Source organism: Drosophila obscura, unplaced genomic scaffold (genome assembly GCF_018151105.1).
Source record: "Drosophila obscura isolate BZ-5 IFL unplaced genomic scaffold, ASM1815110v1 contig_186, whole genome shotgun sequence".
In the NCBI taxonomy this organism is placed as follows: domain Eukaryota; kingdom Metazoa; phylum Arthropoda; class Insecta; order Diptera; family Drosophilidae; genus Drosophila; species Drosophila obscura.
The window spans coordinates 4,572,258-4,598,028 of NW_024542774.1; the positions used below are offsets into that span (position 1 = coordinate 4,572,258).

Below are 25,771 nucleotides of genomic sequence, written 5' to 3' on the forward strand. Positions count from 1 at the left end.
AGTCTCCTAACAATTATGAAACGCAGTGTACGAGGACACTAAGTATGTTTTGTGTGGGTGTATATTTTTCATGGGCTAAATTAATTTACTGGCTGCGCCTCGTTAACATGGAAACTCCATAAATAAGTCACCTCCCAGGTGGAAGGGAAGCTCCCTGTTGCAGGCATCTCGCGTCCACTGTCCAGGCCCAGGGACCAGCCTCACTGCACCCAGGAGAGCCGACATGGATGCTGGCTAATGATTATAAGGCTTGTCGTTTTATTTTATTTGAATTTTATGCAAATTTCCTGCCGGAAACCGGCTGGGTGGGACACTGGCGGACACTTTATCAATGCAGGCCATGCCCAGGTGGCAGCCCCCAAGGGCCCGGCCAGCTCTTTGCTAATTGTGGGGGTGGGTAGGGGGAAATAATGAAATGTCCATTGATTTTTCGAGCAAGCACCACACAGAAACTGACGGGAAGCAAACTTCCAAGACAAACCGATCGATCGGGAATGCCCAAAGAAAGAAAAAGAGCACAAAGAAGGAATTCCAATTCCTTTCCTTGTCCACAGTTTATACGTATTTCCGATTAATTTCGAAATCAATGTGGAAGCATACACATAAAGACAGCAACTACTCGTATTATCCCGGCCACAGAGCCACATGCCACATGATTGTTATTGCTTCAATTTACGGCCTGGCTGAAAGGGAGTCGTGGAATATTTATGGGAAGGCGGCCGTTATGCCCATCGTTACCATTGTCCAGGGAGACATGATTCGTAATTGAATATTATTTTCTCGATCTCTCTCTCGCTTTCTCTCTCTTTTGCTCCTGTAGGTAGAATTCCTTTGTTTCATTCAAGTATTTTCGATTGGCATTACTGCAAGCAAATACCATACGAGCACGAGTATATACGAGCGCCATATAATTTGCAATAATTACCAATGACAGCCTCCCACTCTTTGTCCCAAGAAATGTGTATAAAATTACGAGTCGTATTGCATGCGACTAATTGAAAATTGATTGCGTTCACTTAGACCAAATAATTACCGAAATAATGTTTGACCCAATAAAGTAAAATATCCCAGGGCAAAGCCATAGAAAATGTTGCATTAAATTTGGAATTCTGTTGGTCGGCAGCTAAAGGCGATTGTCATAATGGACAAAACGATTACATAGCCCATATATACAAACATATGTACAAATGTTATCTAAAAAAAAACTGAACTAATTTCATCATTAATTGGGGAAAAAAACCATCGGCACATAACAGTTTTTGTGGTCGAAACAGTTTTTCCCAACTAATGTTTGCTTTGGATAATGAAACTACGAGTATGTTTATAATCTACTTCGTAGCATTTGTATTCGATTGTACCAAAAATAAACTAAGTAGATACTGTCTTGTACACACATACATATGTAAGTATACCCAACGTATTTACCTTGGACTTCCACAGGAAATAGTGTGTGAAACTATTCCATCACTTAACCTCCTCCGACAAGTCCAATATATTGAGCATATTGTTAGCAGCGAGGGAAATATACTACGTCACAAAGGAAAGCTGCCAAGGCCGAAGTTTTGAATACCCTAGTATATCCATTGCTCCTTAACTAAAATTTCTAACGTTTGTTCGATTATTTCCCAAAAAAAAACTAGGCTTAAATCCTTTATCCTTTATAGGGATAGTATGTAAGAAGTATCAGTCAGAGGGAATATACATATGTACATATATATATGTGTATGTTCCTTCTAATCGTTGCAAACATCTGATGAAAATCATAATACTCTCTGTCTTGCTATACTTGCTATATCCGTACTCGTCCTAGCTTGCGCGAGCAGAACTGAGGACGACAAGCCTTTGTAATGTCCAAGCCGAAAACGCATAATAACGTAACCCGCTTTACTTAACTAACTCATTTAAAAGTTTCACTAATAGCATGTCACACATGGCCAGGACGGAGCACATGGCGTGTGCTTAGCCCAATTAAAATGTGGTCAGGGCTGAAGCTTTTACAGCGCGCGAGAGTTGCCCGCATCAGGAGGCGAAGCAGGAGCTTCCAAGTGTGAGAATGAGTATGAGGATTCAAAAGTTGAGGCAGAGCAGCAGACTCAGTGGCTGAGGTTAAGGCAGGGGCAGGAGAAGGAGGCGGAGGCGGAGGCAGAGGCACCATCTGCTTCAGTTTATGCACAAAAGTTGCAGCAACAATGGAGGAATAGTCGCGTTTTTACTCGGCGGCTCGCTTCCATTTTGGAGCTTAATTAGCGGGCGGCAGACATTCCAACTTTTTGCATTCGCACCTGCATGAGGAGTACAATGGGAGACAAGGTGTGTTTGTAGTCAGAGATAATGCAAGTTAGGGCACAAATTAGGGTTAAGTTAGCTGTCCAAAAGGATTCATTATAATTATGCGACTCAGCGGACCGGCAAAGCAGTGCCAGAGCCACAGATAGAGTCCAAAGTGATATATGTATACGAGTATGTACGAGTACACTCTCCGACTCTGAAATTTGTCAATGAGATGGGCATATTTCCATTAATTAGTTTTGTCTGTTTGCCCTCACATCTCCTCACTCTGTCTGCCTTTCTCCTTGTGGTACACACGCACCCTTACCTACTCGTATGTAAATATTCTGCCTGTCAAGTCAATCTACATTTATTTATTTGCATAACTTCCACTCAATGTGTCAAAGCTAGAGTCGAGTGTGGGCCTGGCACTTGTTTCCTTGTCAGATGAGTCCTGGCCATGTTTGCTCAGCATTTGACAGTCAAACAGAGAAATGGAGAGAAATATATGGAGAGTGTCCCTCAGCGAGCGAAAGCCAATTCACATGCAAATATTATAGCTATGCCACTCTGTGGGGGTGGTGGGGTTGGATTGGGGTGCAGGCAAACGTTTGGGCAGATTTTCATGAATGGAATCAAAGTGCAAGTGAAATATTACGCATACCACATGCATGACTGCAGCTTCCCAGTAAACCCTTGAATGCTACATAATTTATGGGCAATCAATTAAAATTTTCTCTCTCTCTTTCTGTTTCTCTCTCTTATTCTAACTGGAAAAGAAAAGGGAATTTGATTTGATCAACACCTTGTGGCAATCACCTTGGGGAGGGCCTTGGGGGTTCAGGGTTCTGTTCCATTTGTTTGTGTCGAATTTCGAATGCAAATCCACTCAATTAAGGCAATTTCACTGGCATTTTAACAGCTGCGGGTGGTGCGGTGTTGGATTTTGAATTAAATATGCATTAACCGACTAATGTATGTAGTTTCATTGCCCCTGGTCCCCCTCGTACCCATCAATGTGCTTTCCCAACTTCAATTCCTAATGAGGCCAGACACAAACATTTGCCCACGACATAAGCATTTTATGGCTGCCGCTGGCTTATGGCTGTTTATTTATTCAAATGCATCTAAAATAGCATGAAATGCCATAAGGAGGCGGCACTTAACGAGCCCAAGACGGAGGCTGGGACGGCACCGAGAGAGCGCGCAATCAAAGACGGCGAAAGCGACAGCGAGAACCCTTCAGGTTGAAGGATTCCCCATGTCACGGCATAAACACTAAAGCCCCCTTGCACCCAGGGCAATGTCAAGAGCGTCATACACACACACACACACACACACATATGTTTTTAAAGAGGGGCAGGAGGAGGAGAAGAAGGAGCAGCATCTGGAGAAGACGGTGGCGGCATCCATTAATGCATTCACTAGTCTTCCTCGTTTGCCAGGCTCCTCGCTCATTTTGTTTGCACAGTCCAAGCAAACGACTTTACAAGTGTGGCAGCTGCAAGGACATGGGACAGAGGAGAACCATTTCAAAAAACACGAAAAATTCAACATACCGACTACAAGACACCCATTATATGGTAACGGTTCAATCAACTCTCGCTGCGAAAGCGCCGCAGAGACTTCGAAATGGTTTGCTTTAGCGCCCATAATTGAGATCCAGAAATTCAAGAAATCAGGCACTTGTATGTATGGGAAAATGGTCCTTTTTTATTGGCATTTTGTCATGCATTGCCGTGAATGGAATATATCCTGGAGCCCTACGATGGCCTGGGTGTAATTTCAGAGCTGCATTTGTGTGCTCATCTAATTCAAGTGCAGAGAAACAAGCAAATTACAAGCATTTTGTGCAAGCTGCCTAGGCAAAAAAGAGCCAACGAAAGGGCAAAGGTTAAGGCCACTTAAGCAAAAGCTTTTAATGTGTTCACTTTTGCCACAATGGACAATCTGACAATCTGTAATTTAATGCACAGACCACGGGGGCTCTGAAAACCTTCCATCCTAGTCGTACGTACACTCACACATCTGATGACACCATAATGATCGATCCATGCAATAGCCCTTCGACTGCGAATACGCATTATAATTTGCAAATTGGATTTCTTCCACACCAAATCAATTGAAATCCCCCCCACACACACACAGACACACGTACACCAAAAATCAAAAGGCTTTGCGGTGGTCAAGCCACACCCTCCCTGCCCCGAACCGAACCAAATCCCAAACCATAAACCAAACACCCCGTGGGGGACAGACAGCGGGAAACCCCCCACTCAACCCAAAAATGCAGCGTAAATTGCCAAACATCAACAGCTTTGCTGGGTGTGGAACGAGAACTCATATGAAATACACTGAGAACGAAGTTCGCATACAATAATGAGCTGAAACTTATATATTTATATGGAACTCAAGCCAAGCTGACGATCCCTACAATGAGAATTTGAGTCATGGAAATGACATACGATGTAATATATATGTGCAATAAAGCTTCGTTTGCCAACGTATAAGGGATGTGTTCTAAGCTGTACTGTTCTTCTGTACTGAATCGAGACCATTAAATTGAGACATTTTTTCGCTGTGTATTTTATAATATTTACCCCATGGAGAGACAACGGCCGATTGCATTCTATCTCTGGCACATATGGCCCCACAAATCTAGGCATTAGAGGCCCTGCTTCCACTCCAAAGCCCCCCGAACACCCCCATGACCGGCAAATTGTCAGTGCAGTCTGTCATGCGTGTTTGGCACAAAATTCGATCAGAGTCGACAAAGCGACAAGTCAGCGACGCTAATTCCATTGAGCCATTCAGTCGAGGCCTCTTCCTGCTTCCCGCTGCCTCGCCCATTTCCACACCCATTTTGTATTTGGCTTCTGGGTGGGGGCCTTTGGGCGGATTCTTAAATATTCCTGCACAATATTCGGATCCCCATTTAGTGATAATTTAAAGCACTTTTTCATACACTTGCAGCGCAAAATCTGAGACAAGCACATCCACCGGATGTCTGGGACAAAAAACCGATGCAGGTTCAATATAGGAGGCAGATGTTAGAGGAATGGCGACACAAGAAAAGAGACGGATACAGGGGAGATACGGGAAAGATAGCGGAGAGAGAGAGAGAGATGCAGACTCGGACGGAGATAGAAAAGAGATGCCAGGAACAGCAGCCGAAATCGGTTTGTAATTTGAATTTGATTTTGGCAAACAATTTCGGAATGCGGAAATTGAAAGCGCATGCTGGGAAGCCGCTGCCTTTTCCACTTTTCGCCCTGCCACAGACAGCGAGGCTTTGCCGGGGTTCCGTAATTACAAACGGAAGGCTGATGGGTAAGTCCCCCCCACCTCCTCACCCCAACCACCTAGTGCTCTTCCTGTCTTTTCTCTCTTTCTATGAAAATAAACCCAGCAACAAGCGGCAAAACGCGTTAAGAAAGTTTCGCGGTGCCCAAATTCCAACAAATTGACAGACAAGACGTAGGTACATACATATACTTACATGTTTGTAGTGCAATTCGCGACTATATCCTTCTACATAATGTACTCATAATGGTGCGCCCGCCGCCTTCTCCTTTGGCCCCAGCCTCCTGCCGCACTCCTAAAGTGGTCGACCCTCGCGCATCCATTTAATTGAAGTGAAATAACATTTTGTATCAACGTCTAACGAGTGCAGCTCTCCTTCAGCTCTTTCTTTGCGCCTCCCTTCAACTGTTGTTGCAACATCTGGCATACATTGCGGATGCGCAACATTGAGCTCTCTGGAAAGTGAAAATGTTTTGTCCTGTGTCGTGGGAAGGGAAATCTGTGGCAATGCGACCAACATGCAATTTGCAGCATGCCCACCGACATTTTTGTGTCTGCCATGGGGGAGTGCTACTGTGTGTGTGTGTGTGTGTGTTTGTGTGTGTGTGTGCCCATGTGTGGGTGTTTGTCGTTTGAGTCAACTTTAATTGAATCCAGCCAAGATGCTGCCATATGGGGCAAATGCGTGCAGGTTGCACCAGCACGTCAAGGTTCAGCTAATGAAATTTGGATTGTTGATGGCATCAACAGGAAACAGAGTTCAGATCTGAGCGGAATTGCCATACGCCACCCACCCCCGAGTAAATGGACGATTACAATGGCACTGGGAGAGTACAGAACCATTTCATAAATGAGATTGTAAGGGAGATTCTCCATAAACGCCATATAGCCATCGATTACCATGATTACTGATCCACGGATCCTTCTCCTTCACAAAAGAATCCCCTAAAGAGTACTGCAGGTGGTCATGAAATTGCAGACTGAGAAGTGGGTTGAATATCTAGTTGGTATCTGTTTTTTGCGTTGTCCTTGCGCCCATTTCTGCTCCTGCTGACTTACATATGCTCGCCCCTTTGGTCAAGCCTTGCGTTTGACTTGTGCTGTGGCGCATTTCATTTTAATTCGTTTATGCTGAAGATGCATGCCACTCCCGGAGGGATGGACCGACACCCACTTCAGCCCCTAAATGTCCGAGCCTCAGTCTCCACATCAGCATCAGAGCTGCTCCATTACGCTAAGTGCCGTGTGAAGGAGCAGGATCCTGGTACTCAGTGCTCAGTGCTCGGTGCTCGGTGGACGCTGCCTGCAGGATATGCAATGCATTTGTCACTGTGGAATGCATTTTAGCAAATGTTGGCCACGTTTTCAAAATTACACAACACAAACAGCAGGAGATGGCGCTGCAGTCGGGGGAAAAACGTTCCGTTTCGGAAATGTGTGGACGGACTTCTCGTGGTGTTGCCTCCGCCCTTGTTGTTTGTGCGTGGTGTTGCTGTGGCGGCATCTGAAATTAATATTTGCACTCAAAATGCAATTTTCCAGGCATTTCCTCTTCTTTTTCGGTGCTGCTGCACTTTCAGGGGAGAGTTGCTGGAGGGCCTGTCACTTGTTAGAGCTGCTGTTGCCTCACGTACATGCCAGCCACTTCCTGTGTGCCTCGGTGCCCCCTTTTACTTCCCTCACTCCTTCTCTCCCTCTCTCTCTCTCTCTTTATTTCTCGCCATTTCTCTGTTGTGAACACCCTTTCATTTTGCATTTTCCGTTTAGTGGCGAGTGGGAAATGCAGCGCCGCGTAAATGAATTTGCCATTTCTCATGGAGCTCAAACCAGAGCCTGAAACGGAGTTGGCCCAGAGACCCGTGACATGGCCATTTGTCAAAGCCAGGCTCACACAAACACACACACACACACAGGCACACATACACAAACACATTAATAGTTAATTAAGCAGCAAGTGCTACTGCGACTGGTGCTACTTCTGTCTGCCTTCCTCGTGTTGTTGCCGCTTTTGGCTGCAACATCCCGGCACCTGCAACAATAATTGCATTATTCATGAGTTGTCGCATGTGGGGCTGCCATTTTGAGCAACTCAATGCCGTAATAAGCGGGTTGGTAATGCCGTAAACAACGGCCCAAACACAAGACGCTGCCAAGTTCAAGAACTCAATTAAGATGAGCGAGATAGCGATAGAGATGGTGTGCCTGGGAAGAAGGAGATGGAGACGGAGATAGAAAGGGCGCGGCAGGGAGACGACTCTCCCAAGAAGTTCCCTCGAGAATTCTGCGCTACCATCGTTAATCTTACATGCAAATTCATATTAAAACTATGCCCTTGTTCTGTCTCCCTCTCTCACTCTCCATCTTTCTCTCTCACACTCTTTCTACGCTCAACTGCCGCAGCAAAAAAGTTGTTAATTTTTTGTATGCCAACTGTAAAAGTGCCCCACCCCTTCCCGCTGTATTCCACATCCGCTGTACCGCTGCCACTGCATTGCGGAATGCTTCTCTTTGTAATAACATTTTGTTTATTTGAACTTTCATGATGGTAGGCCACGTCGGGGGTTGGCTGCATCCATCACTCCCCCCGATAGAGATGAGCAGCTGGAAAGCTGACGTAGATCCGCAGATCTGGCCTCCTTCCAATAACAGCAGCCATTCGCATTTTATGGAACTAAGTGGAGAGTTTGTGCCACCGCCAGCCACCGAAAATCAACAAGCAGAGGAGTACGAAAAATGCTAATGAGCCCCTCTGTAATTAAAATCCCACATGCAACATGCAACACACACACACACATGAAAGCACGGAAAAACACACACACAGATGGGCAATGCAATGGAGTCCTTGCAGCTTTGATGCAATTTCAACTAATTAGAATTTTATTAACTAGAAAATGGGCAGATTGCAGCTTGGCATTTGTTGAGGATTGATTTCACTTAGATAAACTCAAACATACAAATTGCCATTGCCGATTCGATTCGATGCGACTCGACTCGACAGCCAAGCAAACAGTTTGCCAGCTGAATATTATTCACATTAAGCACATATGTATAAGCCATGTCAGAGCGAATCTACATTGCAAATAGGAAGCCCCAAAACCCGAAACCCGAAACCCAAAACCCATTTTCAAGGCCAAAGCCAAGCCTGCTGGCAAACAAACAGAAGCATTTGCATTTCGCCAAATATCGAAAAGTTGCATATGCATAATTTGACAATAATCCCAGTGCAAAAGGAAAACAATGAGCAAGATGCCCTACGCCACTCGCATCGGCTATTGCGATTCCCTGAAATGTATAATGAAAATTGTCGAAAATTTTTTATTTGACTCTAGGCTGTGGCAACAAAGAACCATAAAAAACCCACTCACAATGCCAGAATACAATGCGTCGAACAGAAACCATTAGGTATGAATACGGCCTGTTGTAAGTGACATTGCTAACACATACTAACATATGTATGTACAGACCATTATGTACCCAATTAGCACGCTTTCAAGAATACGAGAAACACTCGTTACTAGATCAAAGAGTTTAGTCTGTCTGACAAGTCTATTGAGGCTCTCCTTTAGATTCAATGAAATCCAGCTCCCAGAGCATACGGGTGGGTGGGCCATATTGTATGTGGCATGGGGCATGTGGCATGTGGCATATATGGGTCAGTATAGCGGCCGTAAGAATAATTCAAGGTTTCAGTTGAAAGTTTTAGATGCACTCGGCCCATTCATATGCAGGCCGTGCGTTATGTGGAAACTTTGGTAAACTGATAAACCAGATTACTGTAGAGCATCCTGGCACAGTTTCAGAACTTGTACACAAACAAAGAAACATACATAGATAGACATACAGACAGAAGAAGTCGAGAAAGAGACAGTCAGACACTGTCGAGAGAGAGAGAGAGAGAGAGACTCTTGCCATGGTCTCGTTCCTTTCAATTTCCATAGTGTAGGCCATTTTATAGAGTGGGAGAATAAAAATATAATAATAATAAATGAGAATAAAAAATAAGAGGAAAAACAACGAAAAGCATACAAATCAGAAAGAGAGACGAAGCCACAACAAATTCGAATGAAAAACTTTCTAATGAGTCGGCATTACAATTTCAAATTTGTTGCGCAAATTATTATGAAACTTTTCTGTGTGTGCCGAATAACATGCTCAAACTTGTGTACGAGCTCCGAGAGTTGGCATACAAATGCCACAATAATTTTACATACCCTTGCAGGGGGTATTATTATATTGAGCATCTGCTTGTCCCTGCTTGTAAACATTTGCAATAAAGATAAAGATGCGCTCTGAGAGCGAGCTCGCGATTCACACGGCTCCCGAGCGGCATTAGCTTGTAAGCTAGAACCCAAAGATAAATTATAATTATATAATTGTGCATAGTACCCATGGATATCCGAGAGTATCTAAGCTTCATTCCCTTTGTTTTTTGCCCTTTTGCGCACTACAGCCCTACTCCCACTAGCACAGAGTCTATTACAAAGGGAGTACATAGAGACCATAGTTCTGTGGCATTGCTCCCCACCTTGTCAGAGACTTCAACGACTTGTGACAGTTTCAGTCATTTTCAGTTTTGACATTTAATTATTAAATTATGTTTGTTGGAAAACTCTAACGAGCAGCTCCATGGTATTGTTGAAAATGTGGCACTCTTCAAAGGCACATAGCGGCAGCAACAATTGAATGTTTTTGACAGTATTCTGAAATTAAAGTTTCCTTTTATGCGCTTGTCTTTTGCCCCCAACCGAAATCGTTTAAGTGGCATGAATAAAATATAAACAAAAAATATATACAACATATATTTGGAGGGAAGAGATACATATGTACATATTCATGTGTGTATGTATGTATGTAGGTAGAGAGAGGACTGTGCGGAGTGGCCAACAGTTCGCACCTAATTTAGTTTATTATTTCATGATTTCATTTATTTTGTGCCTGCGGTGGGCCAAAAAATTGTCGGCCAAAGTGGATTAGAGTGGGGTCGGGCCGTAAAAAGAATTTCAACTTGCTGCCGTGCTTTTTTATTATGCGTACAACATTTGCTGCTGTTTTGAATATTTAAATCATTTTATTTGCCACGCCACTTAGTGGGCCGCATTCAACATTCACCCCGGAGAGCAGTGCTCCCCGGCTTCGCACCTGGATCATTTATTCACGCAAAATGTCAGCCAAATCTGTGCCGTGTTGGCCAGTGTACACCGGCCCTGTCACCTTATGAATTTAGATTAAACAATTTGGCCATCAGGTTGAATGCGCTTTTCGCCTCTTGCAAAATGTATGGCGAATTTGTTGTACTTTGTTTTCGTTCTGTTTATTCCGTTGCATTGTTTTAAATCAGCTTTATTTTATTTACAAAAAGTTATCAACTATTTGACGCACTTAATTCAAACAATTTAGCTCTGGTGCAGATTTTCCAATCGATTTAAATACATTTGTGCCTCTTGACATTTAATAAGAATTGATTTAATGGTGGTGCTTCTGCTCTTCGATGGAATTAGAAAATGATTTTCATCTTAAACGCTTACTGATATTAATGTCCTTGCTCAAATAACTTAGTTCCGTCAGGAGTTTCCAGTTCCAAATATATCTTAATCGATTATCGAGTGTGTCGCCCAAAGAAAGAACTTTCTGCCCTTCTTCAAAGCTCACAGCAAGTGGCCAGCTAGCTACGAGTATTCCCAGACAATTATGCTCTGATTGCACACGTTTTAGCTGCCATCGAATGTCATTGCGATTCCGGATTGCATGTCCACCGGACAATTGTGCCTTCGTAAAGGTAGAGGTACCTTTGTTAATTGCAGTTGGAAGCGTCTTCTGGTCAATGAGCTGGCCGGGCGGAAGCTCCAATGGCACTTGATGTGCATTCGACATTAGTTCGTTAGCTGCAGCAAATGGCCAGCAAGTGGGCCAGCAAGAAAGGCACTTGAGCTCTGGCCTCAACGAGACCTGAGAGCGGCGACCTCTGGTCCGGCCAAACGGGCAAAAGGGTGCAAAATGTCAACTTAAGGCGCCGGCAGGTCAGGGCAGGGCAGGGCTAGGTAGGAATTATAAAAGGACTCACAGACGAATGCATTTGCTATGTATGTATGTATTTACTTGTCGTATAGTATATGTATTAAGGGAGGGGTGGGGATATACGAGGATGTGCATATACCAGGTGGACTGGGATACACTCCAGAAGGCATAACAAAAGAGCTGAAAATTAAAAAGAGACAAGCAATTAAAAGGGCTTACAGCGAGGACAAGGAACAGGAGGAGGGCAGGAGGAGGTGCTGGTGCTGGAACTGGAGCTTGAACGGGAACGGTAACAGCTGTAACTGTAATTGTTGTTGCCCCTGCAGCATAATTGCCGGCAGGATGCAACGCACGCGACCACTTCCGCTTGGCTGGCACTGTGTCCTCCCTGCCAGGACCCTGCCAGCAGAGCAGGCAACGGAATACCCGGCAAAGAACTCATAACGTGGGCACATTTTCCGCACAAAATAAATGGCAGGCCGGAGTGCAGCAGAAATTAATGGCAGTGCAAACAACAAAAGCCAGGCCCTGGGATCAGACGGGGATTGCCCACACCCCACTTGGGCACAGGACCTCTGTCCCGTTCCCCGCCTCCGTGCGCATCTGCTGATGCGTAAGTTGTCATCTGCTGAATGGCCAAGTCCGCAGTGCTGACGGCTCCTGCACCACTGCTCTTCCTGAGGCTGCGGCTGCCTCTGGCAGGGACTTTGCATAATGCGCATACGCCGTGTAAGCCAGTCGGGCAGTCGGTCAGACGCCCAGCCACCCAGCCACCCAGACGGCATTTCGCCATTGAGTGTTACTTCCGGTTTCAAAGAGCCCCCCCATGAGCAGGGCCCTGGCTCCTGTGGCAAGAACAATTATAACAATTGCCTTGTAGCTACACGAACAGCAAACCAACTGTGAGCAAAAAATTACTAACAAATTTCACAGTCTGAGGGGGTTTCGTTACGACCCATCCAATACCAATACATATATAAAAAGAAAAAATCTTTACCAGCTAATAAGAAATTTAAATTTCAAGCGTTTGTACATATGTACGCGGTTTGGCGAGTATTTATGACTAGACTAGATACTATTAAGATAATCAGATACTGGGTTCAGTTGTTAAGGTTATGAATAGTACAAAATGTATCCTGTAATTGCAATATTAATTCTAATTGTTTAACTTATTGAAAACTTATTGAAATTAAAAAATATTTATATTTATTTCCCAATCATTCAGTTCCCAAGTGCATGGACGCGCCTCGCAACGCAGAACTGTTCATGCCCTCGCTTCCGACTGAAGAAACAACGAAGCAGGAGACACGGCGATGAGCGGTGCGGGAGCACGAGCCCCAGAAACATAATGAAATACATGGAAGATGGGCAGGGAAACCCGGAGCAGCAGTACAATGTGTGAATGCAACTCCACAACATGTCGTGGCTCCAGCATCCTGTGCCGGTCTTCGCTACACACCACACCACCTCCGTTCCGGTCCGTTCTGTTCTGTTCTGTTTCGAGCCGTTGTGTGGGGCACAGGCCCATCATGGTGGCAATCATAATAATGGCATACAATTTAACAGCATTGCATATCGGAAGGAAATCTCAGTGGTCGCAATCTGGACCTCGTCTTCAGGCGGCAGCCACCTTTTGTGGCTGGGGCTGGGGCTGGGGCTGACGCTTGGACCTGGACTCATTGCATTTGCCTACTTATGTACTTAAGCTGGAAGAGGCGGCGCTGGTGTTGGCACAGTGGCTGAGGCTACGACTGCTGCAGCACGGTTAAAGGGGCCACTTTGAACGCTGTTCAAATGACAATTGCAGGTCTGGACCCTGGTCCCTGGATCTACAGGGAATTGTTGCAGTTGTTGGCCCGGCTTAAATGCGAATGCATTAACCAAATAAATTATGCATTTTTCTGCCATACAATTCTGTCGTAGCCGAGTAGGCCATGAGATTCTTCCCAGAACACTACAGTCAGAATGAAGAGACAGAGACCCTATATTACTGGTCCTTAAAGCCCCACCAATACCCCTGGCCAGCCATCTAATGAACATTCAAAGTGATGGGTGACAGGACCTTTCTACGACAATAAAAGCAGCCAAAAGGCACGATTTCCTTGGCATACTGGAGTCGGAGTCGGAGAACGACCGCTTTTCACAACGTGTCTAGGTCTTGGTCCGCTCTGATTGCAGGCGCCAATTAGCGTAATATTCGCAATATGCCTTTGTCTGCGTGTTCATTTTTATTGCATTTCTTGTTCTCTTTGAGGCGCCAAGAAGAAGACCCTGTCCTGCTTTCCACGACACATTGGCTGGGCCTGGTGTCGTGGTAAAAAGTTTGCAGTGGCAGATGGTTTTAATTGCTTCCTGGTTTGTTTTTTGCCAAGTCTTTGAGAATTAGTTTAAAGGCATACTTGAGAGCGAGAGCAAGCATCTAATTGATATTGCAAAATATTTATTGTTGCCAGGGGGGGATGCATAGCAGCCGGGAGCGCAATTTAACAAATGGAAAACCGGGAAATACAAATTGGAGCAGAAGGAGCCACAAGCCGCTTAGGGGCGAAGAGTCGCTCGGAGAGTCCGCTCGTCTGTTCAGAATCAAATGTGTGTCAGCCGCAGGTGAGTGCCCCCCGAATGCTTTTGAATATTTCCCCCTTTAAAATTTGAGTGCTGCTGATAACTTTACGCCTGTCACGCCCAAACATGGCGGGCGTTTTGTCCACCGTATGGAGTGCCGAAAAATGATTTCATTCACTAGCCAGCGGCGGCGCCATGACAGCGGTGTGCACACGGTCTTCTTCGGTCCGAGATATCGTTCCGGCTACAAACAGAACACGGAACGTAAACAAAACGCGATAGGGAAAGCCTCGAATGAAAATGGAAATATGTGCCAGTCGCTTATCGGTAAACAATGGAGAAAAAAAAGAGATATGGGGCTCGGGCGATCGACTTTACGACTGATTAACAGATCTATGGGTCTTTAATGCTATGCAAACAGTCCAAGAGGCAACTTATTTCTAGACTTAACGCTAAACTCGAAACTCTTCCTACAAAAATGGTTATATACAAAATCCGTCGCAAGCGTCGAGCTACTCCTCATCCTTGATGCAGTTCTCGACCAGTTCGCGCAGATTCGGATTCTCCATGGCTGCTGCAATGCGCTCCTTGTCATTGATTTGCTTATTGACTGTTTAAAAAGGGTGGAAAAGAGATACAATTTAGCAAATTCCCTACGCATCTCATTGAAGAACCATCTCACTTTCGTCTTCCGTTTGATGAGCTCCTTTTTTGATGTAAATGTCCAGCTTGATGTTGTGCGGCAGACCACGCTCCACCTTCACGCGTATACACAGCCCTATCAGCGTGGCTAGGGAGCAGTGCGGCACCGTTGGGTTGAACTCGATGCGTACCTAGCGTAATATCAAACAAATCGGCGATTAAATCACACTCGAGCAGACTGCGGGGCGTGCGTAACCTACAACAGATACATTCGAGCGTGTGGGGGGCTGGACAAATATGCCGTCCTCGTAGATCACATTCAGATCCTCCAGAGTGCAGGGCTTCTCCGGATCGCGTATGCCGCGCAACAAGTCTGCAAGCAAAAGACGCATCGAAATTACATAATTCTGGAGGGGGGTGTAAAAAAAGCGTAATTTTCCGCACCGTAGATGGTCTCCTGCAGGTCCGTGGCATTCCGGTAGCCAAGCTCTTGCAGCAGTGCGTCCTCGCCGTAGGCAATCGCTTCATTATCCATCGACATCTGACTCGTTTTGCGCACTAAATCGTCCGCTGATGTGCGGCCGCCAACGCTGTTGCTGCTGTTGGTAGTGCCGCTGCTGCTGCTTTTGTTGCTGCTGACGCCTCCGCCACACGACGACGTCACGGGTACGACGCTAGAACCTCCGTCGGACTCGGAGAGCTTGCGTTTGATGTAAGACAGCATATTTGAACGCCGTGTGGTGTTGCTCTTTGTCATAAAGGGGGAGCAGCTGCTCTCTTATCGGTAACAAACGATTTAATCTATTACGAATCACAACGGCTGCAACTGTATGAGGGTGCTATAGGTGTGGGTATGTGTGTGTACTCAGTGCAGCATAATTGTGGTTTATGTTTGGTCTAGAACGATTTTTTCGCCGCTTTTTGTTTAATATTTTTAATTAATTGTCACTTCACCAGCTGATTTTTGTTTGTGTAAATTCCAGGGCTGCACAGAGCCACCTTCTCTTTTCAACAGAGTGGCAGCGCTCTCGATACCATATTTTCGATAGACGATAGGCATTTCCAAACAAATTCGGCGCGCTTTTATTTCCAAAATAAAGTACATATAATTATACAGAAAATTAATCAGTTAATTAAATATAATTATGCAGATATCGCCTTGTCTGTGCAAATTGTTTGTTGACAGCTGACACTGCGGCGCGTTGGCAACTCTATGTTTTGTCTGCGTTCTTCTTAGCCGGCGCATTCAGCTCAAAAACGAAACGTTTTGTTTTTATTGCAATTCTACCTATCCCACTGTGCCCACAAATCTGATGGAAGTCGAATCGTTTTCGCACCATTGTACTTAACAACCAATCAGTCATAAAGCAGGCCTTGATTTCGAACAAACTCGGCCAATTTCGAGCTGCCCGAAAAAGTCTGACAAAAATTCATTACGTTTTATTTTGTCGTACGGATTGTTTCTTTTTTGTGAGAGCTCGTCGGAAAAAAGCAATTTTGCTTTTGCCTTTTGTAAAAAAAAGGAAAAAGTTCGTAAAACGCGAAAGAACCGGTCGAAAGTAAACGCGAAGCGGAATCAACAAAAAAAAGGTAGGCCAAGAAAATAGTGGTAAAGTGATAAAGTGCGTGTGAAGGCAGAGAAGAAAAATCAAGATGGCGCTGAAAGTGAACAAGGCTGGAAGTAAACCGTAGCTTTCCATTTCCATTCCGCGGTGTAGTGCCTGCAGCTACCTGCAATCCGACATTCCAAAGTCAAAACTTGGCACAAGCGGTTCGCGAATTTTTTTTGTTTTGGGAACAAATTTGCGGTTGCGTGAAAACTTTTAATTTGTGTCAAAACAGTAGGCTAATTTTTTTTCCGAATTTTCCTGGTGAATCTCAGATTGTATTCAAAATGGTTGCCGAAATTTCTGAATCTTCTGTTACCATTGCTGCTGCCGATCAGTGCGTGGACATGAAGGAGGAGCTGCCGGCAGGCAACTACATCCTGGTTGGCGTTGATATAGACACCACTGGACGTCGTCTGATTGATGAGGTTGGTATTATGCCAGAGGACAGGGTCGTTGACCCCTTGCTTCGGACATAACCCAACTTTTCTCTCCGTCTACCCTTTGCCCCTTTCCAGATTGTCCAGTTGGCTGCCTACACTCCAAAGGACAACTTTCAGCAGTACATCATGCCGTATATGAATCTGAATCCAGCCGCTCGTCAGCGTCATCAAATTCGTGTTATTTCGATCGGTTTTTATCGCATGCTGAAGTCGATGCAGACCTACAAGGTACATACATACACATACATACATCCCGTTTTGTCCACTCCTCAGATACATACATACATACAATATGCACTAATTCGAACATATTTTTCTCTTAGATAATCAAATCTAAGTCGGAGGTCGCTGCCCTCATGGACTTTCTCAACTGGCTTGAGATGCTGGTCTCCAAACAGGCCAACACAGATGGCATCGTAATGCTATATCACGAGGAGCGTAAATTTATACCATACATGATATTGGAGGCGGTCAAGAAGTACGGTCTGATTGATAGATTCAATCGGACGGTCAAGTCTTTTGCCAACACTTTCAATATGGCCAAGGCCTCCCTTGGCGATACTAATATCAAGAACTGTGGTCTACGCAAGCTTTCGATGCTCTTGGCCAAGCCCAAGGATGACATTTCCAACAAGGAGAATGAACCCGAGAATGTCAAGAGGAACGGCAGCAGCAACGATAAAGGCCCCAAGAATGGATTAAATCACGAGCAGGACTGTTTTGAGGGGAGCGCCAATGTGCGGGCCAAAATGGTCTACAACGTGGCCCTGCAGTTGAGCAACTCTGAAAGCAAATCCGAGCCAGAGACTTCGGATGAGGTGGCTAACCTTTTCAATGCCGTGAAACCATTTGCCCAACTTGTCAGCTCAGACGTCATGGAGCTGCAAACCCAGAACGAGAACCTGGGGCGCCAAAACTCATTCCGTCCGGTCTTCTTGAACTATTTCCGCACCACACTGTACCATCGTGTGCGTGCCGTGAAGTTTCGCATTGTGCTGGCCGAAAATGGCTTTACTTTGGATTCCCTAAAAGCTATTTGGACCGAGAAGCGCAAGGAGGGCTTGGAACTGGTTCTGACAGCGATTTCTACTCTGAAGCCCGAGGAAAAGACTGAGCTGCTGGATCTTCTGGACAGCTTCTACGACCCCAGCAAGGCGACCATCAAGCCGAGTTTCAAGCCCAATGGCACTCGTCGTCGCACTCGGGCCAACGGTGCAGCATCATCGAAGAATGGAGCCATGAGCTCCCGCTCTACCAGCGCCGAATTTGGTGCAGGTGGCGACAAGTCCCAGAGTCAATCATCTGTGCCCGACTCCACCACCAAGTCGCCCTCGCCCAGCAAGACGGTAGGACGTTCTCATCGCAAACGCAACAACACTCGCAACAGCTTTGCCAATGCCAAGGGACCCAAGAAGGCTGACCAACTCGCATCAAATACGGAATTGAACACATCGGCCCCGGAATCTGTACCCGTGGACAACGCAATGCCCACACAGCTGCCGCCAATGGCGCTGCCCACACAAGTGGCCATTGCGGCCACCAACTAAAGCTCCAAGGAGAGGGGAAACAGTGCAAGTAATTAAGTTCTTCTTTTTATATTGTTGCATAACTTTGCTTTGCTAGTATTGCTTTGGTATCTCCATCCCATGCCGAGATTTACCTTCTCGGGTGGGTTCGAGATTGTAGATTGTTGATTAATTTTATGAATTGCCTATGCTTGTAATATATTATTGAATTTGTACATATACATACATATAAATGAGAGAATCGAAACGTGATCTTTCAGTAGTTTTTCAGTATTATTGTTGGATTCTTATCAAGCATATCGAATTTGCAGCCACTAAAAGAAACAGACACTGAAAGCCCCACAAAAGGACGAAGTATGGAGAAAGAAATATTAACACTGCGAACTTTTCCCCTTTCAAGGCCCCAAACACAGATTAGAAACAATGTCAAAATTTTAAGTGTATACACAAATTTACAATGCAAATCTACATAGTACGCATATATGTGAGCGCGTGGCCCGTAAAGACTATATGAAGACTGAATGTTGTACAAAACACTCGCAGCCAGCCCGGAGCTTGCTGGCTGTCGAGAAGTGCTTAATCGAGACGTTTTAAAACTATTATTGTAACTTGGATGGTGCGCCCAGGTCCCAAGCGAGGTGCGCTGTGCTACGCTACCACACACGAAAATCAAATATCGACACATTGGAGCACGTAACTTCGTAATGAATTCGTAATTACGAATAGAGCGTACAAATCGTTGCGTTTAGGCATAGTTTTCCAAAAATACGATATACAACTGCACTGTACTGTCGAAGGGCTATTGGAAAAATATGTTCCTAATAAACGCCTCGATTAAAATTTTGCATTGGGCAGGTCGACATAAACACACTAATAATTAAGCAAACCCGTATCAGGTCCCTGGCCCAATGTTTAAAATTCCACTTAAAAGCCTAAGTACACACAAAAAAAACCAACACAAACCCTTCTGTATTCACACACAAACAATGAAATCAATTAAGAATGAAGCGAGAAGAAACTAAAAGCTCAAATCACCTGTAAAATGTCAAATACATTACTAATATCATGGTATATTTCATTTGTATGAATAAACGATTATAGTGTAACGATATATTGTGCGCATCACTACGCCCATAAGATGACCATCACTAAGTGTGACCGCATACCACTGGAAGGAAACATATGATTCGCCTGGCGATCGTTTCGTTTCCATTGCTAGTGTGGTTCAGTGCCTCTTGGTATTTGTTTTTGTGAAGGTTTTAAATGGAAGTCGATCCGGAAGAGCCTCAGGAGGCGAATACATCGTTCTACAATGGCTATCCACTTGACTTTGAGTACTTTAACATGGCCCACGGCATGCTCGTGGATATTAGCGAGGAGCTGCGCGAAAAGTTTCCCAATGAAGAACACTTCAAGTTGCAGCAACTGAACACTCTTTACCTGGCCGCTCGGAGCAGCCAGATGATGAGATTCGTGGAGGCTCTCAACACCTCCAACAGCAAGGCGGTGCAGACATACCTGGTCAATACAGTGAGTATCGTGGTGTGGCAGGTGCAGCAATGTTATGGCATGGAAACGAGCTGTGCGCTGCCTGTATTTACTACTGCGTCATTAATGAAAATCGTTGCTATATGTATACATATATGTATTCGGTTTATATGTAAAGTTGATGGTCTGCTGCCCGCATAGAGCGCATTTTATACGATCCGATCCATTGCTGGTTTTTGGGTATTTACTTGGTTTGTCATTGTTTATGGGAAAGTGAGAGAGAGCTATAGAACGGGAATGAGAAGCGATCCATATGCTCTTTCCAATATACAGGAGACACTCGATAAATAAGAAAATGCAAAGGGGAACGGTATAATATTTTTAGTTTCTAATGTTCTTGAGAACATGCCACAAATATTTACAGAACTTTATTTAAAAAATCGAATTGGCATAGCATCTGTCTAGCCTAACGGACGTTCACTGTACTCGTTTATAACTTTACTGCCTGCCAAAAAGACAAGTAAACAGTAATTGTGTTAATTTGCAAACTTAATGATCGATTCCACCGCACACTAAACTCTATTTAAGGCCTGAACAGTCACTGTCACATTGAAATATCTGATGGATACAGCACTCGGGGTGTACCAGTACCATCCATCTTTGACCAATTACTCATGGCTAGGCGTAGGGGGAGCGGCGGCGTCAGCACCCTCTCTGGACACGAACTTGGCCTGGCGCCAGATCGAATGATTTTCAGTTTCCTGAAATGTGCGTTTATTAATTTGTTTACTAACCAAATGTTCTGCACACCTTTTGCCAGGAGAGGGTATCGGATCGAGAGATTGCGCCTCTGCTGCGCCTTAATCTAATCGAACACAAATCAAATCCCATAAATAATGCAATCTTTATGGAGTCAGAAACACGATTGAAATTCGCTTTCAAAAGTCGAATGAATGCGGCGGCTTGGCTTACTCTGCCTCTTTTTCGATGACTCTCTGGAATGCAGGGTAACAGCTGCGGCCGGTAAACAAACCCCTGGATAGAATGCAAGGACCTCTCTCCGGGAACAGCTGTTTGGGCCGAGGGCTCGTGCGCAGGCGGCCGGCTCTCTCCCTTTCGATTCAACCCCCAAAGTCTCAGGGCAGTCTTTGGGCCCTTCCCTTTACGAGCATGTCTCTCATATGCAAACTTAGGGTTGGGAATCGAGCGCTCGTTTCACTGGCGAAGTTTTATCGAATTTTTTCGGTGTTCGTCCGGGCTGGCAGGACCTTCTATGCCTCGGCAGCTGCCAGTTAAGAATTAGATTCCAGGCCATGAACGCGGATCTGTATCGGTAAAAGATTTCCTCCTTCATCGCCTGGGACTTGGCTAACACACACACACACACACATCAATCTCTCTATAACATTGTTGCAGCACACGGAAGCGGTGGTACGAGTCCGCCTGGCCAGGACCGAGCTTCTGGCGTGGAGCTAACGACACCATGCCCGTGACCAGCTACATAACGTATCCGGCGGTGAGTGCCGGCCCCTGCAGCCATCAGTTTCTTGACCCAAATTCTCTCTAAATGCAAGGCCAATACGCAATTGCCAGCCGAAAATTGTCATGTGCTTGGACTTTGGCCAGCCTGGATGCTGTATGCCTTGCCTGCAATCGTATGGCGCTGGCTTGTAATTTGTACACTCGCCGTGCCAAAAGGCAAACAAAGAAAGCGCCTGCCCCCCCAACCGAGCCATCATTTGGTTCCGGCCAAGTGACAAGAGTTGTGCTCCGAACGGTTTTTCCCACAGATTTATGCTTTACATTTCGTTTTACATTTTCCGACGCACTATTTTCGTCCAACCTTGACTGTGAAACGGCTGCGCACGCACATCATAAGCTTTCCCGTCTAATTCTCATGCTGTCTCTTTTTGTTTTTCCTACGCTGTAGAATTTCGATCAGCCAGATGGACAATCGCTGACCCCGCTGACAATGGCCGCCATGTCGGGCAATGTGACGTTTGTGAAGACCCTGCTCTCGCACTACGACGTGGATCTGGAGCGGGAGTGCAACGTCATCTTCGATGGCCTGGTGGTGTATGGAGCCACAGCCCTGTGGGTGGCTGCTGGCATGGGACATCTCCAGATCGTAAAGATGCTGGTCCAGGCAGGAGCGGCCATCAATCACAATACCAAGGCGCAATCATCGCCCCTGCGAGCGGCCTGCTATGAAGGTGGAAACTGGTGTTTCTATGAGCTTCCTTCTGTGCGTCATTCATAACTTTTCGTCACATTTTAGGTCGCCTGGACATTGTCCAGTTCCTGATAGAGCACGGAGCTGATGTGAATGCCACAAATCTGTTCAACAACAATACATTGATGATTGCCGCCTACAAGGGGCACCATCTAGTCGTGAAAACGTTGCTGTTGAACGGTTCGCGTCCCAACGATCAGGCCTTGTGCGGAGCCACTGCTCTGCACTATGCCGCCGAGAGCAGCAATCTGGATGTTGTGCTGGTTCTGCTGGATCATGGAGCCACATTAAAGAAGAACGAAATCGGCATAACGCCCGCCCTGCAAGCAGCCGAGCGTCTGAATGACGATGTTGTCGAGGCGTTCATACAGCGGCCGGACCTGATGAGCCTGGAGGAGCGGATCACAGCACTGGAACTGCTGGGGGCCACCTATGCCAATGACAAGACTAAATACGACATCAATCGGGCCTATAGCTATCTGCTGCGGGCCATGCAGTTGCGTTATAGCGATCCCCGGGGCGTGATCCGCAAGAAGGTTCAGCCCCCAGTGCCCGCCTACGACAGTTGGTTCGAGACCGAGAACCTGCCCGAGCTGAACGCCATCAAGCTAAACCACCACTCCATACACATGGAGTCGCTGGCCATACGGGAGCGTATTCTGGGGCGCAACAATCCAGACGTCCCCCAGGCCATTGTCTACCGCGGAGCTGTGATGGCGGATCATGGTCGCTTCGACCAGTGCCAGATGCTGTGGAATTATGCCATCGATCTCCGCATGCGAAACAATGTAAGTAGAATTGGAGACTCGTCGTGATTAAGTATTTAAATTTAATTGAAAATCCATCCATCTGCTTGCAGGTCTCTGTGGATCGCGATCTGCTGCGCTTTGCGCAATTTTTTGCCCAGATTCTGCGCGCTGATAATCACCGCCTCACCCTCGATCACGTTCTGCCCGTGCTGACCAAGTGCCAACAGGAGATTGAGAACAACAAGTTCAAGATACGCCAAGCGAAGCCGAACACGTGTGCCAGTCTGCTGCAGGACCAGAACAACCAGAACTGCATCACTGCTTTGTATTTAATCAAGATTGTTACTCAGCTGGCGCGTCGCAAGAAGGACCAGGACATCAACGAGGCGCACATCCAGGAACTATTCATTGTGGTGCGCAAGTTCATACAGAACGACACTCGTCTCAACGACGGCCAGACGCTGCTGCATATCGCTGTCAATGGAGTGATGCCTGTGGATGAGTTCTACACGAATGAGATGTTCAGGTAAGCCATGAGATGTCCAGCTCCGACTGTGAGTATAGCCACCTCTCCTGCCTCTGCTAACAGGTTCCCCTGCTATGCCACTGCCCTGGTTTTGGTCCACTGCGGTGCCTCTGTGGTGGCCGTCGATGGAGCTCGCAACACACCTCTGCACATACTGGTGTCCAAAGTGAATTCCTCGCAGGACCGACAGGGCGAGATGGCGCGCATTCTTCAGCTGTTTGTGGAGGCAGGTGCCCACTTGGATGCAGTGAATGCCGCGGGACAGACAGCTGCCACCGCCTGCAAGCAGGGTGAGTTCCATTACTGCATAATCAGCGCATATCATCCACTAAGCATATCCTCCGTTCTGTAGTTACCTTGGCCAACCTACTGCACGGCCATCAGAATGCGCACACCAGCCTCAAGTGTCTGGCGGCGCGCACCATAGCCACACACAGGCTGAACTTCAAGGGTCTGATACCCACGCAACTGGAGGCGTTCATCCAAATGCACAGCGTGCACAAAGTGCTCCCGTAGATAGCCAAAATATGCCAGGATTACTGAGTCATTATAGCTGTGTGTAGTCTGTACTCTGAGTGTATTCTGAGCCATGTTGGAACGAGCACATTTACTTTTATGTATCAACAATATGTACATACATATGTGCAGCCATTAGCCAGCCGCCATGCGTGTGTGTGTGTGTGTGTATATCGAATTTAGCGACTTAATTTAGCCAAAATGAAGAAGGGAAACGTTTACGTTTTATTTTTGTACACTTTTTATTTATCAATCGCCATTCTTAATTTATTTACAATTACAATCTGCAACAACTTTGACTGTACTTGGACTGACTGTTTGTTTGTAACCATTAACCATTAATCGTTAATCATTAATCATAAATCATTAATCATAACCATACTTATTAATCATACTTCTGTAGAATCATTTATACATTTTTCTATGTAAAGCTATGTATGTACTATGAGTGGTGTAATTAATGTTATTATTCGCAGTGCAAGTGGGCGCAGGCCACCTAAGTTCAATCAATCGAATTGATTTTGTTTCGTTTAGGTGCAACTAAAATAAAAAGATCCAACTAAAATCTATCTGTAAATCACAGCGGACAATGACAAACTACCAGTATGTACAGATCAAATCAATGCTTAGTTAGGTGGACTAAATATCTAAATATTAGCATCGCTTATCTTGTGATTATTGTGGCGAACCTGTGGATAGACCTGTGGCTGGCGCATCACCTCCTCGTACGTCGGTGGCGGAGCTGAAAATTGATGGAGGAACAAGGTAGATGACTCCCCACACAGACACCACACTTGTCAGCTTGCTTACCATTGATCACATAATCCTCGTCGTGCATGTAGGCCGGATTAATGATGGCATCTGTGGGATAGGCACGCTCAACTGTGCGCTCTTCCAGGGTGGAGCGCTGCGAGCGATGCGAGTACCGCTGCAGGTTGTCAGTGTTCCGGTGAAAGCTATCCATATAGTGGTCCTCGCTCTCCACATCCTCGTGCTGCAACTGTATCACATGCACCGAAGGACGACGTTCTGCCAACCAGTTGAAGAGAGGATACAAAATACGCTCCCAATAATTACACCACGAACTCACCCGTATCGGCAATGGCATCTGTGTAGTTCTCGCCAAAGCGAAACGGTGCGGCCAAGGACTTTTTGCACTTGAGAAACAGCACGATCAGTATCCAGCCCAAGATGAGAACCAGATAGACAAACCCCAACATACTCATGTAGAGGCCGTACTGTGTGGGTTGCCCAGCGGCGACCAGAGCTGGAACTTTTCCTTGGAGCCAAGCTCTCTAATCCAATGTATATCCAAAATCGATAAATGCTGTCACGCTGGTGGCGGCGTCTTGTGGAGTGGTCATTGTTGTCGCCTGACGGACTGGCACTGAACAACTAACCCTGCACACAGTCAGCTAGCAAGCAAGCATGATAGGCGGGACCGTTGTCGAGACTGGGGCTGGCCGTCGCCATATCAGCGGCTGGCCACAACAGAGCGGGTACAAAGCGACAGTGGGCCAGTGGGTGGGCACACACTCCCGAGCGAGAGCAAGGGCCACCACGTAGACGCATGAAGAAGTCCAGTTAAAATTTTGGCCACCTTTTGATTTCTGGTTAAGCATTTAAAAATCCGATTTGGCCGTTAGACTAACGCCAAAGCAGCAATATACAAATGAAATTCCCTGTACTCGTACCATATGTGGATTTATAGTCCCACCCTGCACCCATTGCGCAGAGCTTCCCCTTGGGATGAGATATGAGCTCATTTCCATGTAAAATTAACTAATTTAGCGGAAAGTTCGTGTTGAGTGTCGCTGATGATGTTGCTGTGACGTCATGGCTATAAGGTTAACAGACCACTTAGCATTATGCGGCTATTTGGTAATGTGCCAA

The 25,771-nt window shown here is 45.9% G+C and overlaps 4 protein-coding genes across 7 annotated transcripts; 2 read left to right on the forward strand and 2 right to left on the reverse strand.

The window, feature by feature from the left end:
- Positions 1–14,500: 14,500 nt before the first annotated feature.
- On the reverse strand, positions 14,501–15,771 carry LOC111077955 (MIP18 family protein galla-1). Its single transcript, XM_022372475.2, has 4 exons — positions 15,235–15,771; positions 15,051–15,163; positions 14,831–14,981; positions 14,501–14,758 (listed from the first exon to the last, which is right to left on the reverse strand). Exons 1-4 carry the CDS (start codon positions 15,545–15,547, stop codon positions 14,661–14,663), a joined length of 675 nt encoding a protein of 224 aa, XP_022228167.2. The 5' UTR covers positions 15,548–15,771; the 3' UTR covers positions 14,501–14,660.
- A 456-nt stretch (positions 15,772–16,227) lies between these two features.
- LOC111077954 (maternal protein exuperantia-1) lies at positions 16,228–19,477 on the forward strand. 3 transcript variants are annotated; one of them, XM_041593305.1, is made up of 5 exons: positions 16,228–16,380; positions 16,673–16,825; positions 16,916–17,068; positions 17,164–18,415; positions 18,630–19,477. In XM_041593305.1, the coding sequence occupies exons 2-4, from the start codon at positions 16,685–16,687 to the stop codon at positions 18,385–18,387; spliced, it is 1,518 nt and encodes a 505-aa protein (XP_041449239.1). In that variant the 5' UTR covers positions 16,228–16,380; positions 16,673–16,684; the 3' UTR covers positions 18,388–18,415; positions 18,630–19,477. The 3 variants fall into 3 exon arrangements, with proteins under 3 accessions (XP_041449239.1, XP_022228165.1, XP_022228166.1); XM_022372473.2 differs by having other exon boundaries at positions 18,678–19,477; XM_022372474.2 differs by having other exon boundaries at positions 18,767–19,477.
- Positions 19,478–19,536: 59 nt separating this feature from the next.
- LOC111077953 (protein fem-1 homolog B) lies at positions 19,537–24,178 on the forward strand. 2 transcript variants are annotated; one of them, XM_022372471.2, is made up of 7 exons: positions 21,081–21,187; positions 21,271–21,370; positions 21,785–22,067; positions 22,133–22,875; positions 22,947–23,362; positions 23,426–23,652; positions 23,715–24,178. In XM_022372471.2, the coding sequence occupies exons 1-7, from the start codon at positions 21,168–21,170 to the stop codon at positions 23,876–23,878; spliced, it is 1,953 nt and encodes a 650-aa protein (XP_022228163.1). In that variant the 5' UTR covers positions 21,081–21,167; the 3' UTR covers positions 23,879–24,178. The 2 variants fall into 2 exon arrangements, with proteins under 2 accessions (XP_022228162.1, XP_022228163.1); XM_022372470.2 differs by lacking the exons at positions 21,081–21,187; positions 21,271–21,370 and adding an exon at positions 19,537–19,896.
- LOC111077952 lies at positions 23,944–25,279 on the reverse strand. Its single transcript, XM_022372469.2, has 3 exons — positions 24,969–25,279; positions 24,689–24,907; positions 23,944–24,620 (listed from the first exon to the last, which is right to left on the reverse strand). Exons 1-3 carry the CDS (start codon positions 25,102–25,104, stop codon positions 24,526–24,528), a joined length of 450 nt encoding a protein of 149 aa, XP_022228161.1. The 5' UTR covers positions 25,105–25,279; the 3' UTR covers positions 23,944–24,525.
- Between the last annotated feature and the right edge of the window lie 492 nt (positions 25,280–25,771).